The 27,924-nt window shown below is 33.3% G+C and overlaps 6 protein-coding genes across 12 annotated transcripts in view; 5 read left to right on the forward strand and 1 right to left on the reverse strand.

Moving 5' to 3' along the window:
• unc-13 (protein unc13 homolog) overlaps positions 1 to 3,316 on the forward strand; it is a 174,361-nt gene extending 171,045 nt beyond the window's left edge. For 5 of the 6 annotated variants that reach the window (XM_013314383.1, XM_013314385.1, XM_013314386.1 and 2 more), the window contains one exon: positions 187 to 3,316. In XM_013314383.1, the coding sequence (XP_013169837.1) occupies positions 187 to 360 (174 nt within the window). In that variant the 3' untranslated portion in view covers positions 361 to 3,316. The remainder of the gene's footprint in view (positions 1 to 186) is intronic. The other variant, XM_013314388.1, reaches the window with a different exon arrangement.
• A 451-nt stretch (positions 3,317 to 3,767) lies between these two features.
• LOC106119402 (actin-binding Rho-activating protein) lies at positions 3,768 to 11,842 on the forward strand. The gene is made up of 5 exons (XM_013314352.1): positions 3,768 to 3,947; positions 8,267 to 8,403; positions 8,933 to 9,110; positions 10,926 to 11,018; positions 11,291 to 11,842. Exons 1-5 carry the CDS (start codon positions 3,891 to 3,893, stop codon positions 11,402 to 11,404), a joined length of 579 nt encoding a protein of 192 aa, XP_013169806.1. The 5' UTR covers positions 3,768 to 3,890; the 3' UTR covers positions 11,405 to 11,842.
• Positions 11,843 to 13,427: 1,585 nt separating this feature from the next.
• On the forward strand, positions 13,428 to 17,640 carry LOC106119397 (sucrase-isomaltase, intestinal). Of its 2 annotated transcripts, none has more exons than XM_013314347.1 (7): positions 13,428 to 13,513; positions 13,628 to 13,810; positions 14,187 to 15,120; positions 15,193 to 15,409; positions 15,763 to 16,074; positions 16,277 to 17,050; positions 17,241 to 17,640. In XM_013314347.1, exons 2-7 carry the CDS (start codon positions 13,723 to 13,725, stop codon positions 17,601 to 17,603), a joined length of 2,688 nt encoding a protein of 895 aa, XP_013169801.1. In that variant the 5' UTR covers positions 13,428 to 13,513; positions 13,628 to 13,722; the 3' UTR covers positions 17,604 to 17,640. The 2 variants fall into 2 exon arrangements, with proteins under 2 accessions (XP_013169801.1, XP_013169802.1); XM_013314348.1 differs by having other exon boundaries at positions 13,429 to 13,513; positions 13,632 to 13,810.
• Positions 17,641 to 18,554: 914 nt separating this feature from the next.
• Positions 18,555 to 19,532, forward strand: LOC106119400 (ribose-phosphate pyrophosphokinase 2-like). The gene is given in 1 exon segment (NM_001312775.1): positions 18,555 to 19,532. A coding segment is annotated over 1 exon segment (957 nt). The 5' UTR covers positions 18,555 to 18,558; the 3' UTR covers positions 19,516 to 19,532.
• A 573-nt stretch (positions 19,533 to 20,105) lies between these two features.
• Positions 20,106 to 23,122, forward strand: GSTe6 (glutathione S-transferase epsilon 6). Its single transcript, XM_013314351.1, has 6 exons — positions 20,106 to 20,312; positions 20,586 to 20,734; positions 21,181 to 21,239; positions 21,311 to 21,458; positions 21,931 to 22,124; positions 22,696 to 23,122. The coding sequence occupies exons 2-6, from the start codon at positions 20,594 to 20,596 to the stop codon at positions 22,832 to 22,834; spliced, it is 681 nt and encodes a 226-aa protein (XP_013169805.1). The 5' UTR covers positions 20,106 to 20,312; positions 20,586 to 20,593; the 3' UTR covers positions 22,835 to 23,122.
• Positions 23,110 to 27,924, reverse strand: LOC106119398 (ubiquitin-conjugating enzyme E2 Q2). The gene is made up of 8 exons (XM_013314349.1): positions 27,639 to 27,924; positions 26,671 to 26,787; positions 26,169 to 26,269; positions 25,663 to 25,798; positions 25,278 to 25,449; positions 24,761 to 24,952; positions 24,025 to 24,252; positions 23,110 to 23,518 (listed from the first exon to the last, which is right to left on the reverse strand). Exons 1-8 carry the CDS (start codon positions 27,798 to 27,800, stop codon positions 23,487 to 23,489), a joined length of 1,140 nt encoding a protein of 379 aa, XP_013169803.1. The 5' UTR covers positions 27,801 to 27,924; the 3' UTR covers positions 23,110 to 23,486.

The raw sequence follows: 27,924 nt of genomic DNA on the forward strand, positions 1-27,924 counted from the left end.
CTACACCATGCGACTAAGATCAGAAAACCCTATAGGTTAGACCATAGTCTAACTTACCTCATACATATCTATGTGCATGTAACTATTCAAAGAATTCCAAATAGAGTAAGTGGTAAATATGGGATAGGAAAGAGAAATGAAGTTTTGGCTCACCAATAATTGTAACTAATTTATGCGTTTTGACAGGGTTCTTGTGCATGCTGGTTGCCATTGGGTACACGCGTCAAAATGGATGAAACCGGGTGGACGATATTAAGGATTCTATCGCAGAGGCATAGCGATGAAGTGGCGAGGGAATTCGTTAAGCTCAAGTCAGAAATGAGGTCGGAGGCTCCCACTGGCAGTCAGGCGCCCGCGTGAGATCGAGACACCGCTCTTGATGCACGCGAGAACTTAATTAAGACAATCAGAATACGGGACAAAGGAGCCGGTTGTGATGTTATCGTAGTTGCATTTGACTTGAACGATACGTACAATAATGAACTTTGTCCGGGGCTGCTCGCGCGTGCAGTCCGCGAGCCAGTCTGCCGTACCAAAGCGTTCGACACTGAAGTGTTTCTTCCAATAACTTCGGTAGTTTTCGGTCAGCGTTCGTTTTTTTATTCGATTTCGTAGACCGGAATGATTTATGTAAATAAATTAAATTAAGTTTTGCGTATAGTGAAGTATTTTGCACAAATTATTGTATATTTTTCAATAGAAGCTGATCGATAACGGCCGGAAGCCAATACTTCCGTTTAGGCATTCAGCAAAAATAGTTTAGATTTTGTTAAAGTTTCTCTTACACAGCCAATTATTAACTTTTTAAATATTTCTAATGACGTTTACTGAACTTTATGCATATGTTATTGACAGTTTTTACTGTATGCCTAAAAATGAAGCCATCGATTACATTCACTTGATTGTATTGATACTTATATGGACCAAACTTTCGTAATATGGATGCATTACCTAATCCTTAATGTTTAATATTATATCTGCATAATTATTTATCTAATCAATCATCTAATCGTTAAATTTGTACAGTATTTAATATATGGCCTTATGTAAATTATTTCCTCCATTTGTTGAAAATTCATGCTTCTGTTGAGGAATGTTTTAGGAGCATTAAACCGGTTGTATGGTGTACGTTGGGGAAATGATTAACTGGTCTTCATATAAACCGCTTCAAATATTATACCCTCAAATTAACAGGCTTGCCGATTGTGCATTTACCTAGATATGATATCATTCGGTCATATATTCAATATAATCCCATCCCTTGTCCCATTTTGAGTGTACTATTTAATGTTACCTTGTTTTCAAAATTGTAAATAATCGACAAAATTACAATGTTGTTTAAACGTTATAGCACATATTTACCCTTACTTTAATACGCTTGTCTTGTAAAATGATATATAAATCTCCTATGTCTTTTTGTATATTATTGAAAATTGTGATATTGTTATAAAAATTAATAACATAACTGTCGTGGATGTTTGCGGGAATAGTTTGGAACAAGTTCATGCGTGTTTATTGTTAAATTTGGCTTCGACGTGTAGATTGTGGGGGGAGTCCGGTAGTCTCCGGACAGACGGAGTTGTGTGTGTATTTCTTATCAGTGCTCAAATGCATTTTGTTATAATCAGATTTAGAAAGATATAAAGGTTCTCAGTCAGTACGTGTTGAATTTTGTTAATGAATAGCTCAATTTGAGACACCACGTTCACCTAACAGCCAACAAGCAGAACGTTTTCAGCAATGATGTAGACTCTGGCACGTCAAGAAACATACTGACCTCGGAAAGTATACGATTTTTACGATACTTTTTGTCACTGACCAAATATGTTTTGATAGTGTTTTAAGGAATAGTATTAAGTTGAAGTGATGAAAATCGCAATACAAAAAAATCAAGTGATTCTTAGCACATGTTTAGAAAAGAACTGATCGTCCAATAATTTAGTAGAAAGTGAATGAATTATATTGTAGGTCGCCTTTATAAGATGTTACATGAACATTGAAGAGTCGCAGTTTTAGTAATTAAAATTAGAAGTTGCCTTTGTTTATAGAATATATGACATTTTTATGAAGTGAAATCATAGATTAAAAAGTTCAAAAGATTCAGTGTACAGCATCCAGTCCTCGCGGCGTTCAACTGCCTTCCACGCCGAGAAGCTAACGCCGCGTCGGAGTGACAACTGGGTTGATGTAATGAACGATAAGCTTACAAAAGTGTCGTACAGAGTCTACGCGATGCTGGAAGCGTGATCAGAAGCACATCACTTTACCCACATGGAAGTTAGATTTTTAAATATTAGCATTTATCATTGATTACATATCTGTAGATAGAGAATGTGGTTGGTCTAGTCCAAATCTCAATAATGTATGTTTAATAATATTAAATCTTCTCGTCTTTCGGAGTTTTTTTTGAATCGGAAATTTTTTGTAACCGCGTTGACTGATTCTAACTAGTTTAGACGCAGAGTTTCTTTTATGTAGTGTTTTCGTTGGAACTATTTATCACGTAACATAGTTTTAAAAGTTATTACAATTGTATTAAAGAAATTCTTTGTCCATCGCAATAATTAACCTTAAATAAAAGAGTTCAAAACTTTAAATTCACGTGTGCTTTCATTGGATACTGTATTGGTTTATTTAGGTGGGTATTTCGATGGAACATGATCGTTTATCGGATAGAAGTTATCGTATATTGAAAGGAAAGTTTGTTCCGAAACATCTCGTTTCATTGAAGATAGTTATTTCTTCGATGGTTACATTCACTTGTATATACTTACAATCAGTAGGTACGTCCACTTCACCAAGAAAGAATATTCCGATGGTATCTAGGTATGGTTACATAAAGACAATGTCGTATATAAACATTGGTATCTCTTCCTCTTAGATATTATACCGTGAGGGTTAGATATGCATTCGCTCTGAAGCGATTCCATAACGAACTTCAAAAATGTATGGAACACATACTCTCGATCAGTCACGTGATTGTAACGCGTGAGTTCCATACATTTTTGAAGTTCGCTATGTAATCGTTTCGAAGCGAATGCATTTTGTTTGAACTTCTTTTGTCTTTATGTAAATGTGTCAAGATTCGTGTGTGAATAGAAGAAAAGCGCACAGTATTCATTCTAATCTCATCTTTATGTTAATTACATTAAAGAATATTATCACGTAAACTTTACCATTCGACAATACTTGGTAAATACTTTTTAAGTGTAAAATGTGATCGAATCGTCGCATTCATATAGGCATCTTTGTAAGTCTGTTGCGCTCCAGTTTTAGTATTAATATTATCACTAAACATTGCATATATCTTTGTATAAATGCATATATGTAAATGTTACATGTTTAAACACATTATTGAATTTAGAATTTTTATGAAAAAATAAATATCCGTATTTCAAATATAACTGGGTTTTGTTTTTCTTTAACCAATACACATCCACATTTCTTTTTCAGTTCCACTTGCAAATCTGAAATATTATTAAGAAGGGATAGATAAAGAATGGAATTGGATATTAGACAAAATAAAATTTACAATAATAAACAAATTAACCCAACAAATGTATCATTTACAAAATTTTTTATATCAAAACTCCAAAAAAATCTACCAGCAAAAAAAAATTGTGGACTGTATTTTTTCGGGAGTTTTTCACACGTATATTCTGTAACGATTCAAACGTAGACCATCCTACATAATTACGTCACCGTAGCATCAGAGCGTGGGGGATAAAGGGGCGCAGGAAGGACGCGGGAGGGGCTACAACGTCACCCATTCATACTAACCCGCCACTTCATCACAAACCACCATCGAGTACGCGCGACTAATAAATATTGCGTGCGCTATTTATACAAAGTTCGCCTGAAGTTTTTTGTGTGTTTTTATACAAGGCAAGATGAGCGGAAACTTCCTTACAATCCCCGGTGATGATCCTATTCAGAGGAGATCTAGGGTAAGTACTTTTAATTGATAATGTTTAAACAAAAAGAATTGCGGTATGTTAAATGCGTGACTATATCGAGATAAAGATCTAAAAATTTATATTCAATGCTTTTTTAGGTTACATTTACTAATTTAATTCACTCGGATAATATATGAGAATACAAAGCTTTGTACTAAAAGTCCAGATATTTATGATTTCAAACACATAATCTTATATTGAGGAATAGGATTCTTGATGTGTTTTATGTTATTATTTTAAATATATACAAAGTCGATTTCTTAATTTTTTAGTTTCACATACTTTCAAAATTTGCATCATAATATCAAACAACAGAAAGTTAATTATTAATAACAAATAAGTGTTACAAAATCTTTGAATATTATAATTTAAAAGTTTACTGTATAAACTTAACTTAATATTTATAATTTTGTTCTATTTTAAAAGAGACATATAGACAACAAGATTAAACTCCGTAGTACAACTACGAAATAAATTCCAACGGAGGTATTCCACAAAATTAATACTGATTCATCAATATCGACTTCCAATAACAAACAGCTTCTTAATTAGTCAATGAGTTATTTAGAATGACGGCAAATTGTAATGACAATTATTTTTAGTTACATGACTAAGTATACATATTGAAATAAAACGTAAGCTTAGTCTTTACTCATTATTTTTTTGTTTGCCAACTGATTGGCATAAGTTACAATGATAAATGAGTACAAAAACTGTGGTTTTGGATTGTCGTAGTATCATAACGATTGCTATTTGTTTTTGAAAGTTTTTTTTTTATAGGAGAGGGGGGGCAAACGAGCAACGAATCGCCTAATATTATTTGATCCGACGCCCATGGACATCCGCAACGCCAGAGGAACCGCAGATGCATTGCCGGCTTTTAAGGAAGGTGTACGCTCTTTTCTTGAAGGCCCCTAAGTCGAAACTGTTTGGAAATACCGCAGAGCACAGGGTGTTCCTCAACTCGGCTGGTGATAAAAGGAATGACTATGGGCGTCAACAGGCGATGATTAAGGGAAGATAGAAATAAAATTATTTTATATGGTACATCCGTGTTTAAATTATATAAATTAGTATTTCGAAGTAATTTATATTAGAAATATATTTTAAATTATCCGAGCATCTAAGGGGGACCTGTGGTGACGCCCAAAGAGAAAATAATGCTATTACTAATTCAGATATTTCGCAACAATGCGCTTACTGCTTCACTTAGTTGCCACTAAATTTGCATTTCTCTCATTAAATCTTCACCAATGACTTGTTTAATGACCATAAAATATATCTTAATTTAATTAATATTAAAACATCGTTTTTGCTGTGATTTGTAATCCAGAATAACTGAAATTAAAATTATATAGGTCCCTAACAAAAACATTGAACAATTTATATACGTTTTCGTGAAAGGAGTATCATTTACATCAAAAGCTATTGTTACTATTTCATGATAGACTGGTTCGTATGACAATTTATACGCGTATTTTAAAATCCTACGACAATGGTTTTCACAAAACTAGAATCTCCATTTTTGTGTTCGAATTTTGTCGTCAATATTTAGCTTTACCATTCCTAATAAAGCTTTTATTAGAAGTTAGACCAGTTTACATTGTATCCTTTTGTAAATAGTCGTTAATTTAAATTCAGAAACAAAATAACGACTTAGGGTCGCTCAAAAAGCAAGCGTACCTTCGCAAAGGCCGGCAATGCATTTGCAGTTCCTCTGGTATTGTAGATGTCCTTGGGCGACGATTATCAACTCGGCTGTCCCCTTATCCTAAAAAAAGTACATATCTATCCAAGCTAGGCTATTTTTAATGTTTAAAATATAGTATAATTAGACTTAGTAACTCGATAAAAGACTGTGATTGACGTGAAAATACGTGACATAACACAAAAGAAAGGCAGGAAACAATAACATAATAAAATGTACAGTAAAAATACACAATGTCACACAGATTTTTGGCGCATAGCCAGTTCTACGCCGCGCTGTTAAACTCGATTGTTACACCTACCTAATGACATCTTAAAACTTCTTTGATCCAGTAGTTGGCTAGTACTTTGAATAACTGGACTGGAATCAAGTCTTGCTAATCTTGTTTTAATTTGTACTTCAATGAAGACTTGTATAGACAAGCTATAAAGCAAAATAGAATGCTTAAACTGACATTTCTTAAGAATATAAACTGTTGCCCGTAACTCCGTCCGCGCGGTATTAAAAAACTTAATTAGTAGCCTATGTGTTCTTCCAGACAATGTTCTATATCCATGCCAAATTTCAGCAAGATCCATACAGCCGTTCTGGAGATACCTTCAAACAAACAAACATTCGCATTTATCTTAGTAAGATATGCATGTAGTAAAAGAAACTGGAAGAAAAAAAGAGAGAAAATGCTAAAATGGAAGATACTTAATGTCTTCACTTTATCAAAACAGTAGCTATAATTCAAATATTGTAGACATATTTTTATTCTAATTCTATTAAGATTTATTCAACTAAGCAGATATTCTTTTAGTGTTTCGCAATGATTTCAACTGTGGTATAAATATAAGACAAGAAATTAAATAATGATACGAGCTTGCTAACATATACTCGTAGCTCGTAGCTTTTATATTTATTTTCAACACACACGTGTGTTTTGACGCTCGTTAATATATCTAGAATTTGTATCGTTCCTAATTAATTCGGTTATGTACGATCAGCATTGTAACATAATTCCGCCCAATGAAATGAAATTTTAGGCTTTGTGCCTATACTAAATGTAGCCTGTGACTCCTTAAGCGCGGAATTAAAAACAAAATAATAAGTAGCCTAAAGTAACTAAGTGGCCCTTTTACCAAGCTATGTTCTACATCTATGCCAAATTTCAGCGAGATCCATGCAGTCGTTCCGGAGATATGTTCAAACATCCATCTATCTAAACATTCGCATTTATAATATGAGTAAGATTACAATGTACTACAATCGTGTAACTACTTTTAAAGGACATAATGACAATTACGCTACAAAGTTATGTAAAGTCCAAAGATTTAAATAATCTATTCAACAAAAGACATACCGCAATACAAGATTCTATTTAAATGCAAGACGCACTGCACATTGCGCGCGGCATCTTTAAACAAACATCTTACTAAGATTTACAACCATGTCTCAGTATTTTGCCAAACCAAAAACGATATGGCGAGTTTAAATTCCAGTACTAATTTTAAAGCGTAAATACCAGTAGCATTCCTCTAAATCCTCCAAGATCGCAGACGGAAGCGTGAGTCAGATGCGTATGCGCCGACGTCAAAGACGTTTGAACGTGAGTTGAGCCGAGGCCGGCCGGCGCAGGGCCAAGGTAACACTTGATTCATGCGCTCCTAGTACAACAAAATCTTCGCTACATATAAACACTTCGAACTTTCGTTATACCGCATATTTTTGATTTGGATATCGTTCGATTGTAAGTGGATACTGTATGAAATTATTGTTAAGTTAACTAAGATTTCAAACGGTATAAACCGCAAAACAATATTTTGACACAAAACTTGTAATACAGTGAAGTCTAGAATAGCGAAAGAATTAATAACGATGTGTTTATCTCTAAATATATAAAAATCAATTGCTGTTCATTAGTGTCGCTAAAACTCGAGAACAGTTGAACAGATTTATCTTATCTTAGTCTTGAAATGTTCGTGGCAGTCTAAGGAAGGTATAAAAGGCAAGAAAAATTCGAATAATTGCCGGGAATTAATTTAAGTCTTTTTTTTTTCATTTTACGCAAACGGAATCGCGGGCGACAGCTAGTTTTGGAATAAAAACTATTTTAAGATACCTTGACAATGTAAAAAAGTTCAAATTTCACAAATAGAATTTTAGCTAAATTATGAACGTCAATAGGGCTTAGACGTCTGTTTACAAAGAGGAAATAGCTTCAAGACTATTGATGATTGATGTTTGGCAGCGTCCCCCCGCGCCTCGCCCCGCACCCCGCATCTTCCTCAGGTGTTGGCAAACGCGACAAAATAAATCAAGACAAATTTAATTGGAATAAACAAAACAACTGCACGATTCCAGACATTGCGCATCCGGAGGATGGTACTATTAATACTGGACGAGTTTAAATTAAAGCCAATGATAATAAATGAAGCTTACTTATCTCGAAATATCTATATAGTTACTTTAATAGCAAACTATTTCAGTGACAAAGTTTAAAAAAGAAATCATAATATCATCTCGACTTTGCGAACTTCTGTGATGCACAAATCCGATAAACATAACAGATCATTTAAATGCTAAATCTTAATTATTTGTAATTAAATATTTTTTGCAGAGTTCGTCTTTAACAGACTTAATATCGTCTTTCGACACAAAGGCGCAGGCGCACAGCGAACTGCAGAAAGTTACAGCGTTCAGTGGTCATTTCGACAAGAATCACAAACCGACCTTCTCAAAAGACGAATATGGCAAGTGAGTACTCTTATAAATTACAACCGAAAATATGATTTATGGCTATACATTTAGGATCGAATATCGTATCAAATTTTCACCATAAAAGTTATAAGTCAACACGTAATGTGCGTCAAATGATATGTATAATTAAAAGTAAGTTTCCAGTGCATACGACTTTGTATTTTTCGGTAGTGATCGTACAAACCTGCATGTAAAAAAATAGTACGCGTAAAGTTGTTGACCGATTTGACGTAAACCAGACGCCTGTCCACATCGATGGTAAACAAATATCCCAAGATTCTGTCAATAGATGAATGAGCTTTTATCCTTTAAGAGTTCGTCTTAAACAAATCATTAAAATTAAAATTATTTGTTTAAGATTAATAAATGAACTTATCTGTTCATTAGTCCACAGTTTTTATATTATTATAGGATCTGCGTATTGAAGTAAAGAAGACGATGACGAAAAGGGAACCCCATCTCAACCCAAACTTAATCTAAAGTTGCAGATTTAGATCAAATTAATTATATTAAATTACCCTTACAGACCTATCCCCGGTTCGAAGACAGAATACCGAGGGGCGGAGGCACAAGCAAGAGTTTGTTCAGAGATGAAGGAACTGTGCGAGATAATCAATGAGTACGGCAAAACTCCTTGCAAAAGCCTCTTGCCTCCAGAGCTGCAGTGTGCTACCAAAGTCATATCATTCGGAGAACTTTTTACGGTAAGATTGATGAACTAAACTGATTCGATGAAACGTAAGCCCATAAAAATTACTGCTATGGGAACTAGCTAGTCTTTCAGGCGCGGATTGTAGCCCCCTGTTGGGGGTAATTTTCACAAATGTAGACCCCCACCAAGGGGTTACACTTGGTAGGTAAAAGTAGTCTACTATTTTGGTGAATCGTTATTATAATTGAGAAGTAGGCCGTTTATTATGTATTAAATGACCGATTTACGCCATTCTAAGCTTTTCAATAGTATGAAAAATGTAGACATTATCTTTAGATAATTTCATTTGTTTGAAACGAAACAAAACAAAACTAATTTATAATTGAGCATCACATTAAGCGACATCTGTTCTGTGCCTGTATTTATTGGGCAACGATTAAATTGCATGATAATAACGATCTTGGCATCGAATCTGAAGATGAAACACGTTCGAAATATTCCAAGAACGCAACGGCTTGTTCCTACGGCGGTTTGTTCTTTGTCATAAACAAATTAGGTTTGTGTTGAAATTCTTAATCAATTACATAAACACTAACGCTTGTAAAGGGATAGGCAGAGATTGCTATTTCCTTTTGCCGATTTCAATAACATTTGCTAGAAATGGTTCTACTTTTTTTTTAAATGTTATTATAAAAATTGTTGCACTTCATACAGCCGGGACGTTTTTATCCTAATAAATATCAGATATAAGACCGAAAGAAGTTGGTAATAAACATCGTACTAATAATTTTGGACATTTGTGGTAAAGCTTTAAAATTATGAATACTTCAAAACTAAGAGAATGCGTGCGATTCTCTTTGAGTAAACACTTTTTCCAGAAAATATAAAATTAAACACAACATATTCATTTACGACTGTTCAATCTATAAATCATAAAAAGGATATGACTGTTTACATAACCTTGAAGATTTGATGTTTCCCGCGCTCTGAGCTCATACGTAAAACATCGGAGACACGAAACCGCGTCCGGACCTGTGACGTCATCTGACATTCCGTTTGGCGGCCATGATTTAAATTTGGAACCGCATTTGCTAATGGCGGACAGATCAGACACGCAATTAGTACAGTAAACACGCAAACACGGACCTGACCGAATATGGGAATGGAATAAATATAATTTCTTTGGTTTTTGACAATTTTTTAAATTACTTTGTAGTCTAAATATGATGTAATTGTTAGAACAAAACATATTTTTCGCATATATGATAGTATCCATGCGTTGCTTCTTTAGCGTTTCAGTTGAATAAATAAATTAGAGACTTGCTTATTTACGTTCAATATTTAAGAACAATCGACCTTCGTTTTAAATAAATATTTACATTTCTTCATCGCGTTTAACTAAATTTATTAATACTGCAACATGTTTTTTAAAAATATTATGAATAACAATTGCGAAAAGAAAAAGATTGCATTAGAAAAAGATTGAATACGATAATGTTTAAGAGTAATAAATCGTCTACCCTTGATACGATTTTAAAGTTATGTATGTAAAAAATATTTTTATAAAAAAAAATAGGGAAGAACCTAGAATAACATATGTAACAAGTGAAAGAGAAAGTAAACGATATTGTTTATCAGAAAATGAAAAGAAAGGAGCAGGAGAGAGCGGGCACTCTAGTTAAGAGAAAGAGATGATTGAGCAAAAGGCAATCCTTGTAACTGTACAGGAAAAATACGAATTCATGCTTTATTCTTCGAAACGATCTACCCGTTACCACTAATTTTTAAAACAATAAAACTGGTATAGAAAAATAGTACATCCTTTGAAATTTTTAAATTAAAACTTTATATTTTATTTCTGTTACAGATATACACAGTAATTTCTGACAAACTTGTTGGAATATTGCTGAGGACGAGAAAGCATCAACTTACGTTCTTTGAAGGCGAAGTTTTATTCCAGGTCTGTATAATTTTACTTTATTCCTCATAATGATATGACTAAAAAGAAATGTAATAGTAATACTTTGCTATGAACATATGAAAAAATACAAAAGAATGTGAATAAAGTTTAAGTTAGATTCATAAAAAAAAGGTCTTGACTGACAGACGGACAGACAAAGTCCTATAAGGGTTCCGTTTTTTCCAATGAGGTACGGAACCCTAAAAAACTTACAGACGAATTGAGAACCTCCTTTTTGAAGTCGGTTAAAAAATCGATCTTTTGAATTTCAGAAACGCGACGATGACGTTCCAGTGTTCCTGATGCAGCCCATAGATGATATAAGAACTTATTGTGACAATAAAGCGCTTCAAGCTAGACGATCTGTATCACCTATGCCTAACTAGAAAGCGAAACTCGGCTAGAATGAAATAATTTCCATCTCGACTCTTTGTAAAAGACTAGTGCTTCTAAATTAATTAAATCCTATGCAATTTATAATTAATTTTAGAATAATCAGAAAAGAAGGGACCCTGTGTGGCAGTGTGTTTGCTTTCATGAACAGATTAGATGTATTGTAAGGAATAAATTGATGGAAGTGTAACCGTTGGTTTATGAGACTAAAATCTCTTTATGAAACTTATCATCATCTTAGTCTTTGAAAAAACAGAAATAACAATGTTTTACATAAGGATATTGGTCTCAGAAACCCACGGTAGGTTATATAAATAATATTTTCACTATAAACAATTTGACCTTTTGCTACTCTGATACACCATTTTTTATAGATAATTTTCACACTAATTATATAAACTAACTTTTTTATTCAATATCACTTCTTCTTTCTTATATATTTATAGGATTCGGCGTTCTCCTATTTACTTAATTTATGCGTTGAATTGATATATATTTTAGTTTAATAATAAGTATTATATACGTAACTTTAGTAAAGACATAATGAGTTTGTATAAGTATTGAAGATTATAAATAATCATAGCGACATTAATTTCTCAATTTAATAACGAATAATAAAAGCTTCTACTAATTTAACAATAGACCATAATTAATTAAATTATAACAAATTTACATATGAACTTAATTCAAATAATATTTTTAATTTCAAAACATCCTGTAGGCATTAAGTTTGAAGAAATAAATATATTAAATGTTTAAAATAATCGCCATTTGTCTCTGCCCGGTTTGATTGCCAAAAACTTATATTAAAACCACAGATAATATAATAATACTAATATAATATTGTTATCTCAACTTTTTTCAAAGAGATGAAGAGATGAGACTATATTACAAGAGTGTTTGACAATTATAACCGCATACTATGTGACAGTTATATACTTGTAGTTAAAGAAAATCATCATCAGCTCACGGTACGTCCCCACCGAGGGGCTCGGAGCCTACCCTAGTTAGGGGTGACTAGGCCATAGTCAACCACGCAGGCCAAGTGCGGGTTGGTTTACTTCACACATATCTTTGAATTTCTTCTCAGATATGTGCAGGTTGCATCACGATGTTTTCCATCACCGTAAGAACGTCGGGTAAATGTACATATGTAAATCGGAAATCAAAAAACACACTGGTACATGGCGGGATTCGATCCCAGGACCGTGCAGATTACAAGTCAAGTGCTGAAACCACTGAGCCACCCACGCTCTAAGTTAAAGAAAATATAACACTAATATTATAAATGCGAAAGTTTAGATGCATGGATGGATGTTTGTTATTAAGTCACATAGTTGAGACAAATATATAGGCAACTTAATTTTTAATTCCGCGCAAAGTCACGTGCAAAAGTTAAGCATAATTTTAAAAGTGATTACACATCACTCTAGTCATGTTTTAGTATTTTAGTATAATTATAAGTAAACCTTGTATAAGTAAATAAATTTCAGTTAAAAATACAATGTGTTTTATTGATATCCTGAAACTGCCTCAGTTCTTTTCAGTATTCTAGACTAGAAGCTCTAATAAAATTTTATCTATCAACAACCATGATTATAGCTCCATTGAGCTTTGAAGTTCAAAAGAACTTAGAAATTTACCGTGGGTTTCTGAGATTTTAATTTCTCTGTTTTGTCAAAAATAATGACAGGGAAGACGATATGTTTTAAACAGATTTTGGTGTCAGAAAGTCACGGTAAATTTCTAAGTTCTACTGACTTTCAGAGCTCGTAATGGAGCTATAATCACGGTTGTTATTTAGAGAAATTTTGAAACTGATGAATAAATCTACAGTTTCTATTATTATGTTCTTGATCAGACATTGTTATTGTAATAAATTATCTTACTTTACACATCACAGAACAATGTTATCAATTTTCTTCGTATAATTAAAATCGATTCGTTCTAATCTAATCAATTTTATCAAACAATTATAAAATTCAATAGATAATCTGTTTTATGATGGCATTTTACTTTTGTTGTAGTCTTTGGTTGTTTTTTTTTTATTGTTTTCTTAAAAATAAATTGTATTGTGTGAAAATAAGCTTGTAGTGTTATAGGTTTGTGCTTGAATTTCCTAATAGTTTCAAGATTAAAAATCTAATAGTGTTTTAAAATGCTCAATGTTTAGTTATTGGTGTCTACAAAAGTCTAGCTAATGTGTTATTTTTTAGCTAGCTTTTAATCTGTGAAGTGTTTGCTAATTTATAAGTCAAGAGATTGCAAGCAAAATACTATAGATGATATTTTTGACCAATGACGAAGTACAATGATACCTCGCGCAGAAGATATCAGCCAAGATATTAAAGACAAAAAAGACGAAAACGATTTAATCTATGAATATGAAAATATTAAACGTAAGTATTTTGTATACATCAAAATACTAGAAGACTCCGACTGCGCGGAATTGAAAAAAAAAATACGAAATTATTAGCCTACGTGTTCTTCCAGACTATTTTCTACATCTATGCCTAATTCCAGTGAAATCCATGCAGCCGTTCTGGAGTAACCTTCTAACAATCATACATCCATACATTCGCATTTATAATATTAGTAAGATTTAACTGTATCTGTGACAATGAGAGAGGTAGGCGTAATTGGCACTAGTACCTTTATTCATATCTTTTTATTTATATCTAACGCTCTTCTCTTGTTTTATTTCTTTTAATTCTTCTTTTGTTTTCCCTTTATTTTATAATAATTCCCTTTATAATAAGTATTGTTCTTTTTCAGAGATCACCTGGTACGATCAATTACTATTGAATAGACCATTGAAGGTTGTCCTAATCGTATTACTAGTTACAATCGCAGCTCCACTTCTAATCTACCAGTTTTGGTTTTTCCCGAGCGTAGACGCACCACCAGCTGACGGTTATTCAACGGGATCATGTCTCTTGCAAAGAGAAATCCGCCTCGCCTGTGGCATTGGCACTATGAACGAACAAAATTGCCATCCTCAATGTTGCTATGACGTCAGAAACAGATTCTGCTTCCACAGACTACCATCTCGTTTCTCCTACATTCTTGATCGAGAGTGGTCTGAAAAAGTTACTCTACAACCCAGAATATCAACAACGCCATATTCCTTACAAAATAGTATACCCAACTTAAGAATATCTGTAGATGAAATTACACCTACACATCTAACCCTTAATTTGTACAATCCTCAATTGACAATATATTCTGGAAGTAGAATTGAAAATAAAGACTATAATTATTCAATATCATCACCTGAGTTGAATATTGTTGTTAATTCACTTCAAGGTAACATTTTCAATACCTTAAGAGGTCCAATGATAGCGTCTCGTAACATTTGGGAGATTGCTTTCAAAATAACCAATGAATCTATGTACGGATTAGGCGAGATTCCACTAAAAGCTGGCACCGTTAAAGTTATTTACAATCACGATCAAGGAATTAGTTCAATTCCATTAATATTTGCTAAAATTAACGAATCCTATCACGGTCTACTGTTAGATTCTAGTACACCGACTGAAGTATCAATACTGGCTGAGAATCAGATTGTGGTGCGTGGTATCACCAGTTTCGGTTTAAGATTTCATTTGTTTACCGGACCGAAGCCAGAACATGTCATGAGAGATGTGATGAATTACATTGGTACTTTCAATAACTTTGATTACTGGATGTTTGGACCTCATATATGCAGGTATAAAAATTTGGTATAGTAATTTGCCGTCAATAGTGATACATATTTGCTCAAGAAATATTTATTTTTCAGTGTATACCCAGGACCTATAGATAATGCTTTTACACAATTTAATACATTCATGAACTCTGCATCAAGGCAACGTCTACCTTTTGAAAGTACATGTGGACCAATACCGATAGTTTTTAAAAGTGATCATTGCGATAATTCTGAAAACGATATAATTAATAGAGGATTACGACTGATAAGAAGATTTAACAAACGTTTTGTGCCACATCTATCACCATACGTAAGTAGTATACTAGACATTGAACCAAAAATGTTATCTTTTTAAGTTAAAAAGAATAAAGGGAATAGAAGCATTAACTTTTGATATCATCATAAGCTCAGTTTACATCCCCACTGAGGGGCTTGAAGCTTATCCTAAGTTAGGGGTGACTAGGCCATAGTCAACTACGCTGGCCAAGTGCGGGTTAGTTGACTTCACACATATCTTTGAATTTGAGATGAGTTTTAAAAATTCGAAAAGAGATTGATTCCCTTAACGACACCATCATACTAAATAAAAATCGAAAATATCAGAAACGTAAAATAGAGAAGCATAATCAAATCAAGTTTTAACTTAAACAACTGTATTTTCAGATTCGTCATGAAGTAAATACAACGATGGACGAAGAAGAAATAGACAATAGCACTAGAAGTTGTGGACCTACTATTTCAAGATATGAAAGATATTTATTAAGAGATTCTAATAATTTAGACCCTTACATAGGTACAATAGGCAACGATACTGTAGTCTATCCAGATTATGGAACAATAACAGAAGAACTAATAAAAGATTTATGGATTTATAATACTGATGTGGATGGAATAATTTTAGAAAACAACTGGCCTTTGGATGAGTCAAAAAAGTTGCATAACGAAACTTATTTATATTTACCGTACTATAACAAGGTATGTTTGATTTTTATTTTTACTTAATTATAAATTTTTGTGTTGATTAACTTGGTAGGTTTTTCCCACTTTTTCACCTATTTCAAAGGAACAGGAGGATTAAAAGGACTATTTATGTAACAGCATCTTAGTCTAAAAATATATTATTTTATTTTGATTTTCTGGTAAAATTGGCTTTAAAGAACTTAAATAAAATTTTCAGAATTTCGAAAATGCTTTGAATCGTACACCACAATGGAACACATCTTTACCCAACGACGGTGGTATATATCTTTTCAAACATAACATATACGGGAACAATTTCATAAATGCGACGCATTCAATATTTGATAAGACATTACCAAAATGGTCATCAAGTCAATGGATGAATGGAGAAACTGTAATTAACAGACAAAATGTTGATACTAGTTGGACAAGCTTACACAGGGAACTGATATCCATGGCATTAGGTGGTATCTCCGGCCATTGGTACTGGTCTTCTCCTGTATGTGGAGACTCAGAAGACTTCGATATTGAAAATCACAGCCTACTATGCGTAAAGTGGTATATGGCAGGAACATTTTTCCCAATACTTACTATCCATTCGAAATCAACACCGAGAGATCCTATCCAATTCGTTGGTACTTACAGGACATATATAAATAATGCTTTGAATCATAGACTTAATCTACTCTCTTACTTTTATACTACACTTCAAGAAGGACCATTACTTCGTCCAATGTTCTATCAATATCCTGAAGTATCAGAATTAAAGGATGTCAACAGTCAGTTTAATGTTGGTGAAAATTTATTAATAATTCCTAATTTACAACCGAGTCAAACACATGTCCATGTGTGGATGCCGCCCGGGACTTGGTACGAGATGTATAGTGGATTACGATTAAATGCGACAATTGGCGACGCTGTAACCATGACGACGACAGATTCTGATTTCTTGACTCTAATTCGAGGTGGATCAATTGTACCTTTACAAAAAGTAAGTATACTTTTTAAAACTTAAAAACAATACTGGCATCATAAACAGCACTGGGACTATGGAAATAAGGAAGAAAAGAATAAATTATTTGGCAAAAATAACGTAACAGTATGTTGTCGTGAAGCAGTTTGTTCAGTTTTTTCTTCTTTTAAAGTTAATTAAAAAATCTAATAGTCTAGTTATTTTCCAGGATGTCAAAGCAACAGCGGAACTAACACGCCTAGAATCAAGTTATGCTTTTACTATAGCTTTGGAATGCACAATTGAATCTGAAAACACGAACTGTAAAGCATCAGGCCACCTCTTCATGGCACAAAATATGACAATAGAATTTAAAGCAGATGCTGAAAATCTTTACATAACAGCAATTGGAGATGATTATGATATATTCTGTAATACAACGGTTGCAATTTGGGCAAATAGAATACAAGAAATAAATATTTACGGCTTAGATGATGAATTTAATAATTACGACAATCATAGACGAATATTATCGTCTATCAACTTATGTGAATTAAAAGATGTACATGAAATTTATTACAAATATATATAAATATGATCTGTATGAATTTGTAAAAAAATATAAATAAATTTTCAAACATATCTGAACGATTTTAAATTCCTATCAAAGAAATCCAGTATGATTTTAATTTTAAAGAAAAAATAATTTTTATTCTGAGAGAGTACTATTATAAAGCGTGGCATGTATTATTTCACAAAATGATTAGAATAGACACGACTAGACAATGTTTGTTCGTAATTATTACGAATGATATAATGCAATGTTTAATAACGTTTTTGTTTTTTACTTGATGTACTTTTGTACCCTAAAAACGGATTAAATTAAACCTAACTTAATAGCAAAGATAAATCTATACTAATATTATAAAGCGAAAGAGTTTAAACAAACATTAAACGCGCTAATCTCAGGAACTACTGGTCCGATTTAAAAAAAAAACATTTTTGTTGGATAGTCCATTTATAGAGGAAGGCTATATAACATTACGCTGCGACCAAAAGTTTTTTTTTAATTCCGTGCGGACGGAGTCGCGGGCGACAGCTTGTGTGATGATAAGATTATATTAGATCTTCTAACCCTTAAATATTATTCGTTTCCACAGCTCTGCTTTTAACTACTGAGCAAAATACGAAGTCTATTTTATTTTACTTGCCCTTAACATGACAAAGCTGCAAAAATGATAGTCAAACTAGGCAGTCGTGATCACCACCTGCAAACAATTATTTACATTACAACACTTCTTACGTGATAAGTAAACTTGATAAAAATAACTCCGTACACTTCCACTGTGCGGGACACCGATCGACCTGACCCCGCGGTCAACTCAGATAAATATGTTTTTAAAGCAAACAACTGTCCATTTCGCTATCGATACTAACACAGTGAAGTCTCTTCACTGGCCTCAAATAGTCTAATGAGAACGGACGAAAAAGAACAAACAGTTAACGTCAAAAGTGATAAACCATCAGAAAATAAACAAGAACAAAGAATGCCGAACATCAAAGTTTTCACCGGAAGCTCCCATCCTGATATTGCGAAGAAAATTGCCGATCGACTCGGCATCGATTTAGGACGAGCGACAACCAAGAAGTTCAGTAATAAAGAAACTAATGTGGAAATAGATGAATCTGTAAGAGGTGAGGATGTTTACATTGTACAAAGTGGTTGCGGAGAAATAAACGACAATCTAATGGAACTCTTAATCATGATTAACGCCTGCAAAATAGCATCTGCGTCCCGTGTGACAGCTGTCATTCCTTGCTTCCCCTATTCAAGACAAGACAAAAAGGAAAAAAGTCGCGCGCCAATAACTGCAAAGTTACTCGCTAACCTTATTTCAGTATCTGGGGCGGATCATGTTATTACAATTGATTTACACGCGTCCCAGATTCAAGGTTTCTTCAATATACCCGTGGATAACTTATACGCCGAGCCGGCTATAACTAAATGGATCAAGGACAATATACCGGAATGGAAGAGTAGCGTTATGGTATCACCCGATGCTGGAGGTGTGAAGCGTATGACATCTATCGCTGATAATCTCGATATAGACTTCGCAATCATTCATAAAGAACGACAGAAAGCTAACGAAGAGGATTCCACTGTATTAGTTGGTAATGTTCGAGATAGAACAGCTATTATGGTCGACGATCTAGCGGATACTTGCGATACGATTGTAAAAGGAGCTGAAAAACTACGAGAGGCGGGTGCTAACAAGATCTATGCAATTTTAACCCATGGAGTGCTCGCGGGGAATGCTATCGATAAAATCAACAATTCATGTTTGGAGGCATTAGTGGTTACAAATACGATACCGCAAGACAAACACATGAAGCAATGTCCTAAACTGCAAACCGTTGATATTTCCGTCATGTTGGCTGAAGCTATAAGACGCACGCATTACGCAGAATCTGTCTCGTATTTATTTTCGAATGTGCCGTACTAATGTTAAGACATGTCTTTTGTTAATTTACAGTTGAATAAAATTTATCGCTTTCCGTATATTCTTTGTAGTATAATTTGAAAGACAGATGTAATAGATCAGTTACTTACTTTTTTACTGTAAAAATATCACTTATGGATTTCGCGTGTTCTTTAATGCATATATATTATAAATAAAATAATTTATACGCTAACTTAGAAATTAGCTTTCACTTTGATTTAATTGGCTAGAAAAGATTTTCAGATGGCAGCAAAATATATAAATAAAACTAGAGCGAGGATAAAACATTCCTTAAATATATTTGTTAGTCTATGATTTTCAAGTTACTTATGCTACAAAACGTCTAACATTTACGTTGTAAACAAATGTTTATATTACATCATTTGTAAACATTATGATGACATATTCCTACAAATAACAATTATCATTACAAATATGTAAACAAAATTAAATTACTCAACAGGTCAAAGACATAAAGAAATAAAAATGATGCGGCATTTGTAAATAAAATAAATAAACGATAGTAAGAAAAGATATTGTTCAAAATTACAATTACAAATTATATTAAATCAAATGCTACGTTTATATCTGATTTCGTTCTCATTCGCTTTGATTATAGCAAAGTTGCAGATCTAAACGATTGCGATAAAAACTGTCCAGGCGCTGATAAGTATTGACGTCAGGCTGTTCCATTTCATTATACAACCGGTTATCTTCATCATTCATATTGTGTGAAAAGTGAAAACAAAAACAGTCGTGTTGTGAACTAATACGTTGGACTCTGTGCTTGAGATTTAAAGGTAAGAAGATTATAATCTAATAAAATTGCATTTTTTTTATTTAATTTTAGTTAGTAATGTTTTGAGTGATGTAAATTTTTAAAGAACTGTCATTAGAGTCGCAGATTCTCACGCTAAATGCAAAAAATGTTATCTTTAAGCCGCCACTACTTGCTCATTTTAGTCTTTTATCACTGTATAAGTCAGTCATATGGAAAAAGATTTATAACCTATTCATGCTAACTTATCAATTTAAAAATTGTATTATTACTTACGTTATAAACAATTTTGCAGTTGTTAAAATGTCTCCGTTGCTGTACAAAACAGACGCAAGCCCGCCGGCTCGTACGGTAATGATGGTGGCAGATATTCTTGGATTAAATCTGGATATGAAAGAAATAAATCCAGTATTAAGAGAACAAGATACACCTGAACTTACTAAGGTATAAATTATGATATAGTCATATTTTTAAATATTCTGAAACTTCGAAGAGATAAAAATTATGTCGTCCGTTTTGATACAACCCTAGTCTAGTCTAGTCTTATTTTAAATAATACTAGTTACTTATACAAAGCTATAGTCAAAGACTAACACAATGGTGGTCAAAGTTCACTTTCATATAATGTGATAACAGTTGCTTGCCTCAAGTATTATCTTACTTCTCTGATAAAGACGCGAGGCAGAAGTAAATAAGGACCCCCTATTGATGATAAGTCGGTTGAAAGCGTAGTCATGCTATATAAAATCTATATAAATATAAATGAATGTGTTTGTCCCCACACGTTTCGAAATCTCTGGCCAGATTTAATTGAAATTTTGGTAGGATATTTAGGGCACATAATAGCTTGAATCAATATATTTATCATCAATTTGTAACTATTATTCCAGAAAAATCCAATGAGGACTGTTCCTATGTTAGAAGAAGACAACTTCTGTTTAGCTGATAGGTAAGAAAGGGACAGAAACCATTACTTAAATCCAAAAAGCATATTATAAAAGGACCTATTTCTCTTTCTAGTCACGCCATAATTCTCTACCTTTTCGATAAGTACGCCAAATCTGAACACCAACATTTTTATCCATCAGACAAGAGAAAAAGAGCTACGATTAATCAAAGATTATTTTTCGATTGCGGCGTTTTATTTCCAAGACTCAGGTCTATTATGGTAAGAGGTTATTTTGGATTTCATTCATGTTGCATACGAATTACACAGTTAGCCATAATTCAATTCGTCTAGTTTATATCATTGCAATGTTTATAACAGAGCAAGTTAATATCGTTTCTAAAAAAAAGTAAATAAAAAATAAAACTAACCTAATCCAGTATTAGCTAATGTCAGTCTGTTGTCTGTTGAGGACTTTTTATCTTCGTTTTCTGATGAAGATGTCCTTAACCTGAAACTAAAACAATAAATGCGTCTTACAATTCGATTCCGAGGCGAAACAAACGAATGAAACTTGGGTACGATGTTTTGATACGGATAAAGAAATACTTTGCACAACCAAAAAACCAAAGATATCAATTTTTTAGTCTTTACCGGACTGGCTTTTATCTTAATATTATTTTTTTTTGCATTTAGGTCCAGGTTTTCAATATTAATAATATAGTTATACGTTGTTTAACATACTATGTTTCAGGCTCCAACTTACGGTGGTAAACTGACTGAAATATCAAAATCCATGATAAGGAATGTCGAAGACGCGTACAGAATGCTTGAAATATATTTATCTGATACGTTATACTTGGCTGATGACGTCATAACTCTTGCAGATATTAGCGTCATGACCACCATGTCAACACTCAACGGATTGCATTCTATCAACGAAAAAACGTAAGTATACACAGCTGAGAAAGAGCAACATCTGAAAAGTCACTTTTATAATCGTTAATCTTTTATTAATTTGTTCAAACCTCTTTTCATCGGGGATTAAATCTTCTAAAAGATGCCTTGCCTTCTGAGAGAAAGACAGACTTGACTCACCAAAACGCCCTAGGTGAGTTTCCTCAAGTGCAGCTGAACGAACCGGGAGTAGTGTTTTAACCCCCTAAGATATGGGGTGGTGTTCAAAAAATCACGACGGAGGGGGGACTATAATATGACATGTATTTATTTTCTGACTGATGACGTAGAAGTATTAAAAAAGATTATTAAGGTTATTAGAGGGGTCTAAAACCACTACAAATAATAAAAGACTTTTAAGGGGTTCTGTAAATTAGTATGACTTTAAAGCATCATTCCAGTAGACATCACATTTACAAAAGCAACTTCTGAATCTTGGCAACCATTTTTAATAGATTTTACTTACATGAAAATCCTGCTTAACTGCTCAAAATTAATGGAGTAATAATATATTTTTAAAACACCATAAATTACAGCTAGTATATTTTATTTTTATTTTTAGATATCCTAAATTGAAACAATGGTTTAATAATATGTCACAGCAAGAATACTGTAAAAGGATAAATGAACCCGGCAGCAAACAGCACATCTACGGCTTGAAGACTCTCATGGAACATAATAAACAAAAATCCAAACTTTAGCTCCTACACAATAGAAAATCACATTTATTAACATAATTTGTGTATTCGAAGCTGTTATATATTTTAAAACAATAGCAAAGTAATTGTACACTAACTTGCCTATAATCAAGATAGTCGACTGATTTTTTTTTTTAATTTACACTATTGAATCGAAGAACATCAAATGAAATATACACATATCGGTAGCAAGGGCCAAGAATGTTATAGCAGAGACATTAAGCAAACATTGCTGGCCACATGTTAGTTAAGCATAATTTAAAAAAAAAAAGAAAAAAAATTTTTACAAATCACAGGTTTTTCATTTATTTAATAGCTAGAAAGAAATGCAAAGAATTTATCCAACTTCACACTCCGTAGGGGGCTACCGTATCATCCAAGTATTGAGACGAGAAAAAAAAATGATTACAAAAAACGTTAGACATTAAACATTTCCTATAAGTCTTGTAGAGTCTCTCTTCAACGCTCCGCACTCAGGTTGCAGCACTTAAGATACAGATCAAGGTACACAGAATAATCGCCGCAGCCTCCGAGAAACAAACAATGGAATTACAATATGGAGATGCCGCTCACAAATCACTTTACGAATAAGATTGTCTCTGTCATACGGGCGTTGCTGTCGCACATTAAACTTAATTTACAGACGGACGACGGCCTAACCGTCCTCCTTGGGCGGCGTGAACCAACCTGCAAAACGACAAAATACATATTAAATATACAAAAAAACACCTCTTTATCAAGTTAGAAATCAAGACCTAAACGTTGAAAACCACTTTTAATGCAGAAATTAATAATTTCCAAAGTATATATACATTTTCTCCAAACAATAACAGTTCATATCATAAAAATTTTGTATTTTTCCACAAAACCATATTACCAATGAAAATGGAACATAATATAATAACACACTAAAAAATTAAATAAGAAAAACATCATTAGACAGTTTTATAATACTATTTTTTTACTTCATTCAAATCACAAACTTTAACCAGCCTAAATTACTTGCATATATCATCATCAGCTCACTATACGTCCCCACCGATGGATTAGGAGCCTACCCTAAGTTAGGAGACTAGGCCATAGTCAACCACTCTAGCCGAAAAACCAACGCATCTTCTTATTAAAGTTAAAAAAGGCGATTCAATAGTGGTCATGTTAAAATTATACAATAGCTCATTATATTTCATACTAACCACTCTTCTCATGTATCTGTACGAGGCACTTGAAGCTCTGCTGCGCACGCGCAAGGCTATACTGCGTCTGCGACACGACTTTGGTCGCACCGAACTGTATGCGCGCCTTGCCCTTCACCAGCGTGGCCGCGATCTGCATTATCACCGCCTCCACTGTGTACGCGGATGACCAGCCCTGCTTCGTCAGCAACTCCATACAAATAGCTCCGCCTACTAGCACGTAACCTCCTACAAAAAAAATAATTAACGCTTAATTAGTACCGACCGTAAAAAATTAAGCCAAAACTTTAAGTTTTAAAAGCGTATGGCCATCTGAGTGGAAATAAGGCCAAGGAGTTTATAATTTACTTTAATGTGGTAAAAAAAAAATTAAAACATTCTCTAAGATATTTTATGCATTGCCTCGGTCTTAAATCACAGTAAATTTACAAAAAAAAAGTGCATAACAGGATAGTTACTACAAAAACTAATAAAACATTTGAAAGTAAGAAAAAAAATCATTTGAAAGTAACTAATGGAAATACTATGGATGGATGGATGTTTGATAGAAGGTATCTCTGGAACTGCTCAACAGATATTTATGAAATTTGGCACAGATTTAGTACAGTCCGGGAAAACATATAGCCTACTAAGTTTTTGTTAATTATCGCGCGGACGGAGTCGCGGGCAACAGCTAGTTCTAAATAATCAATAACTTCCAAGACTTAATACAATGGAAACCATAAGAAATAATTACCTGATATAATAGGATAAACGACGCGCACAAAGGGTGGTTCAAACGGGTATGTTTCTTTGAATATAATGTTCAGGAGAATAGAGTCCTTGCCCTCCTTCTCTTTAAGCAGCAGCAAGTCATTATGGAGTGGACTGTCGGGATCCACTGAACGTAGTCTTATATTCCATTCATATAATGAATCATTCACTAATTCTGTAAGAAATAAAATTATTATATTAAATTGTTGTCAAATTCTTAAAGAGTAAAATGCTTGCATCTTCAAGAAGAAATATTGTACTCAACACTCGCTTACTCAACAGATAATTTTTCTTAGTGTTTAAAAAGAATTTCGACTTATTTAAAACCATTAAATAAGTAAAAGTAAGTTAAAAAAAATCTATCTAACTTACCCACTAAAGTAAAAATACACTTCAATCTTTTTATGTAGATACTATACTAAAGTAGCTAAAATCAACATGAAACAAACAGACAAATAATACTCTCCAGTCAGTTAACAAAAAATCATATTAAAACTCACCTATAGAGTACATATTGTTTTTGAAAGAATGAGATCGGTATATATCGCGCAGCTCCTTCATCAGTCTGTCTGTGGCTTGCAGGCTGCCCGAGACACTGCCTGAAAGGTAATCCTGCCGCTGGCTCTGTCGCAGCCGTTCTAATGTTGCTAGATGTTCAGTTTCCATTTCGTCCTGAGATGCACAATAATTTGATTAATAGGAGAAAATGATAAGAAGACAATGACAAACAAGGATCTTCTTGGTGATCATATTACCCAAAAAACATAATAACAATTAAGAATCTGCTCTTTTAATAATGATTGAAGCTACACAATACTAGACACTGATAAAAGTAAGTTCCCAAATTTTTAAATAAAATGAAGAGAACAAATTAAAATTCCCTACCTTGTTGCTGCGTCCAGCATCATCAACCATTTCAAGTGGCAAGTCCTCCTCCCCTTCAGAATCATCTTCCTCAGCTGCCATTTCCTCATCTTCCTCTGTGCCTGATTCCGCTCCATTGGAAGTTACACTTGGTACTCTATGAATGATGTAAAATACTACATTGTGAAATGACCTTGTAACACTTAATCACCTACATCAGTCCCTACTTCATCAATGTTACCTCTCACACATCATCTCATCCATCCATCTCTTTCTAGACCTACCTCTACTGGTGTACCCCACCACACTCATACTTAAAATATTACACCTAGTTCAATAAATCAAACACTGTATTGTTCTCTTATTATAATAAAATAAAACAAATACAATTAATGCTGATAAATTACCTAAAAATATTTACAGATTATATTTGCTTTATAATCTGTCTTCGTGGTAATTGCTCAATATTAACATGAAATAAACATTCATCTACATACAATACTAAATGCATATAATTAAGTATTTACCTTTGTTGGGGTGCAGGATGGACGGGGAGAGCCAATGAGTCCAAGTCCGGAGGCTCTGGCACTCCATGTAATTTGCACAATTCCCGCAATAATATACCCACCTAGAATCACAAATAAATTTCATCAAATTACATAATACATAACTATTACTATGGCATTTTGGAATATCATTAATGATATTCAAAAAATTCAGTTATATGTAAGTGCCATAAGACCATTCATTTCCTCACAATAGAAATAAGTTTACATGGACGAAACACATATAAAAGCATAGTATCATGTTTATCATTCTATGAGTTTTGATTGTTTTTACTTATAATATTACCATACTGTATATAGAGTGAGAGAAAGAAATAACAGAGCCATGGTTCGGGGTTAAGCACTTGACTTGCAATGACATATGTAGGGTAACATAGGCTCCAAGCCCCTCAGTGGGGTCATATAGTGAGCTGATGATCTATGTATAAATGTATCTTTGAAAACTGTACATAATGGCACATACCTGATTTATAACATGATTGTCTCTGCCCTGTGTGTTGCTGAGTATTTGAACAGCATTTGTCACAATAGGGTCCTCGCTGTCAGCAAACCATACGGGGGGTGTGGTTGGGTATGTCTCCTGACAAAATAACTCTGTTATTAATTAATTACTCAAACTATTATTATTAGCTTATATTTTTTTGTTAAAGGATTTTATTGAACACACATTAATAGAAAAAATTAAAAAGAACACAGAATACATAAGACAACAATAATGATTTTCATGTAAAGATATCTTATATTATACCTTAGTATAAAGAATGGCATGGTGTTTTTTTTTTCTTCAAAAATATGTTAATTTATTGTAACTTGTCTATCACCAATAATATACCTACTATTTATGAATTTATTACAAAAATTATGCTAAACAAGGTATTTGTACTACAAATAAGTTATACAAGATTAGAATAGATTCTATTGTTAGTTAAATTTTGTAACATGTGAAAAAAAACGATGCAGTTGAATATACGTACGACAAAAAATCACCAAAGAATGACTAAGAGCCTTTGTCCCAATATTCAGCGTGAGTACCGTTACCCAAACAAAATAGATATTACCCTCAATAGAATGTAGCTGTACTAAGTACTAACACAGAAATGAAAACTGAAACTTTATGATCGATAAAGAATGATTCGTCACGGACTCTGTGTGCATTGTAAAGGCAACATACAATCAATAACACGTAACGCATGCTTACAAAAACTTTTAAAAACAAACAATATACTGTTTAACAATTCTAACGTGTTAATTATCACATATGCATATGGGAAATGAATTGAATGCTTCCGTAAACTTTCTGTTGACAGCCCTGCCCTCATAAACAACGGCTCTTTGTCCAAACTAGAGATAATCAATAAGCGCATAGGTTTAAACTCGAGTGTAAAAATCAAGTGCTACGGCTAATGACACATTAGTAACATGTATACTTACGGTAATGTTAGCATGTATTTCATATTTCTTTCCATTATTGCCAACGAATCTGCAGGTCAATTCGTCTACACTCGCTGACATTATCTGAAACCGCTCATGGTTTTTTGGGAACACATGTTCTAAGGTCTTGATTTCTAACTTAAGGGTATTTAAGCAAGCCATTAGTGTGTTCGGACACTATTTATTAAAAAAATAACTAATTTCCGCGTTAGAATACATAGAAACAATATTTTAAGTTCACTCCCAATCAAGCAAAATGGCGGAACATAATGGCGGATTGACAATC

Source organism: Papilio xuthus, unplaced genomic scaffold (genome assembly GCF_000836235.2).
Source record: "Papilio xuthus unplaced genomic scaffold, Pxut_1.1 DF827461.1, whole genome shotgun sequence".
NCBI classification, from domain to species: domain Eukaryota; kingdom Metazoa; phylum Arthropoda; class Insecta; order Lepidoptera; family Papilionidae; genus Papilio; species Papilio xuthus.